Source organism: Triticum aestivum, chromosome 6B (genome assembly GCF_018294505.1).
Source record: "Triticum aestivum cultivar Chinese Spring chromosome 6B, IWGSC CS RefSeq v2.1, whole genome shotgun sequence".
Taxonomy (NCBI): Eukaryota; Viridiplantae; Streptophyta; class Magnoliopsida; order Poales; family Poaceae; genus Triticum; species Triticum aestivum.
Genome location: NC_057810.1, coordinates 98480687 through 98482933, shown reverse-complemented (window position 1 = coordinate 98482933; position 2247 = coordinate 98480687). Strand labels below are relative to the sequence as shown.

At 53.6% G+C, this 2247-nt stretch overlaps 1 protein-coding gene across 1 annotated transcript; it reads right to left on the bottom strand.

Annotated features, from left to right (window-relative positions):
• Positions 1-728: 728 nt before the first annotated feature.
• Positions 729-1907, bottom strand: LOC123133648 (pollen allergen KBG 41). The gene has a single exon (XM_044553088.1). It carries the CDS (start codon positions 1852-1854, stop codon positions 976-978), a length of 879 nt encoding a protein of 292 aa, XP_044409023.1. The 5' UTR covers positions 1855-1907; the 3' UTR covers positions 729-975.
• Between the last annotated feature and the right edge of the window lie 340 nt (positions 1908-2247).

Genomic DNA, 2247 nt, shown 5'->3' with positions numbered 1-2247 from the left:
ATTTCCTGTGATCTGTAGTCCTGAAAAGTGGGAATTTGAAGCTTAGGTTGGCATGGAGAGGAGATGTAAAAAGATTGCCGAGAGGAGGGACTGAATCGTGGCTTCTTTATCAGAGGGGCTACATCGTGGATGATGCTGAAGTTCTCAACGGCGTGGGCATGCCGGAGGAGATAAGAGGAGCGGCGACGTGAGGGGTTAGGGGTTGCAGGGCAGATGTTTTCCTCAGCAACCGGCCGTAGAATTCAGGACGAATCATAAGAGAGGAGTAAATATAAGATATAAGATATAAGATAGTCCCTAGCTTTACTTCCTTTTCGATTACCCATGTCGGGCGAAACCTGAATTCGCCGGCTCATCAGTGTGCAAAACGTGCACGTGCACAGGAGGGCACTGAGAGTTCGTTTGATTGTAGCCCTGATTTTCTTATCCAGCAGCCTCCGGGCAGATTGTAACGACTTTTAATACATTGATAAAGCTCCTAGTTCGTTGGAAAAGAAAAGAGATGCTTTATGCTTAGTATTTTGAAAAAAAAAACTTAATAATCAAATAAAACTTGACATCATCAAACTCGCTCCGATATACTCCCTCCGTCCGAAAATACTTGTCATCAAAATGGATAAAAAGAGATATATCTAGAACTAAAATACGTCTAGATACATCCCCCTTTATCCATTTTGATGACAAGTATTTCCGGACAGAGGGAGTACTATATACCATACGAAATATGATGACATTTCATAAGGATATGTATTTCATTGTTATACAGGCGCATGCACACGCGGTCGATTCGCGGCTGCATGAAACGAATACAAAGAAGGAAGCATGCATCAGGAAAACCGCTCGCCGAGCGAGTCAAGGCCTAGATGCCTGCGGCTTAATTACATCCCCCTTTCCTTGCCGATTTTCTATGGCAAGATTGTAATCAAAACCTTTGATCAATAAAGCTCATTGATTCGATGTGTAGTGTTGGCGAGTTCAGGCTTTGTAGCCACCGGCAGTGGCGCCGGCGCTGGCCCCAGCGGTGGCGGTGGCGGTGGCTGCGGCATCCTTCTCGGCTTGGGTCATGGCATTGATGGCCTTGCTCAGGGCGGTCTGAAAGACGGTGAATTTTACCTCCGGCGCGGCGGCGACGGTGGCGGCGTACGCCTGCTTGACAGCGGCCTCAAGGGCCGGGATGAACTTGTAGCTCTCATATGCGCCGCCCGTGGTCTCCTTGATGGCCTTGTTGAAGGCGGTCTCGAAGACGGTGAACTTGTCGTTGACCGGGGCAGCGTCGGCGGCCGTGGCGGCGGTCCTGAAGGCGGCGTCGACCTGATCGATGGCCTTCAGCTCGCCGGTGGGGACCCCCTTGACCTCCTCCTCGGCGGGCTTTACGGAGTGGACCTCGAGGGTGCCGGAGATGACGCGGAGCGACTCGGTGAGGGTGGCGACGTAGGCGTCGTACTTGGCCTCGGGGGTGGCTCCCTGGGCTTTGTCGTAGGCGAGCTTGTAGGAGAGTTCGAGGCTGCTGGAGAGTTTGGCCATGGAGCTGGACTGGCCGGCGTACTGGCCGGCGGCGGCGCCCTTGAGGACCTCCGCGAAAGCCTTGTTAGAGGCCTCGCTGAATGTGGCATCAAATGTCTTGTACTTGTCCGCCGCAGGGACGCCGGCTGCGGCCGCCACGGCCGCCTTGAAGCCGTCGTTGATCTTCTCCATCAGCTTCTGCTCGTCGGTCGTCGCCTTGGGCTGTGTCCCGGCGGCTCCGGCTGGGGCGGCCGGGGTGTAGGCAGCGTCGGCGGCGTAGGAGACGGCCGGCCCCGCCACGAGGGCGACGGCGAGGAAGAGCGCCACCGTGTACTTCTTCACCGCCGCCATTGCTGCTGCTCTTGGAGAGGAGAGGAGAGGAGAGATTGTGTTGTGTTGTGAAGATGAAGGAGGCGTGGCTCTCGCTTATCTCTATATATACATACATGCATGCGAACGTACGGTGTGATGTCATGGTGGGAGGCCAGGAGAGCTTTACGCGCCCAAATTAGCAATGCTCCTTCCGCTCTGCCTTCCGGCTTCCGCTCTCCTCCCGTGGAAATCCTATACTTACGGGTCTCTCCTTTACACTAACCCCTTACTAATCCCGTGTTAGGGGCAAAAATGCTACACCTAATTGAGGGTGAACGCACGAGCCAGGATTAGAAATGAGGGTGTGAAGCACAATAATTGCACGCGAAATAAAAGATTGCCATATATGAGTCTTGGGTGTGGCTAGATTTT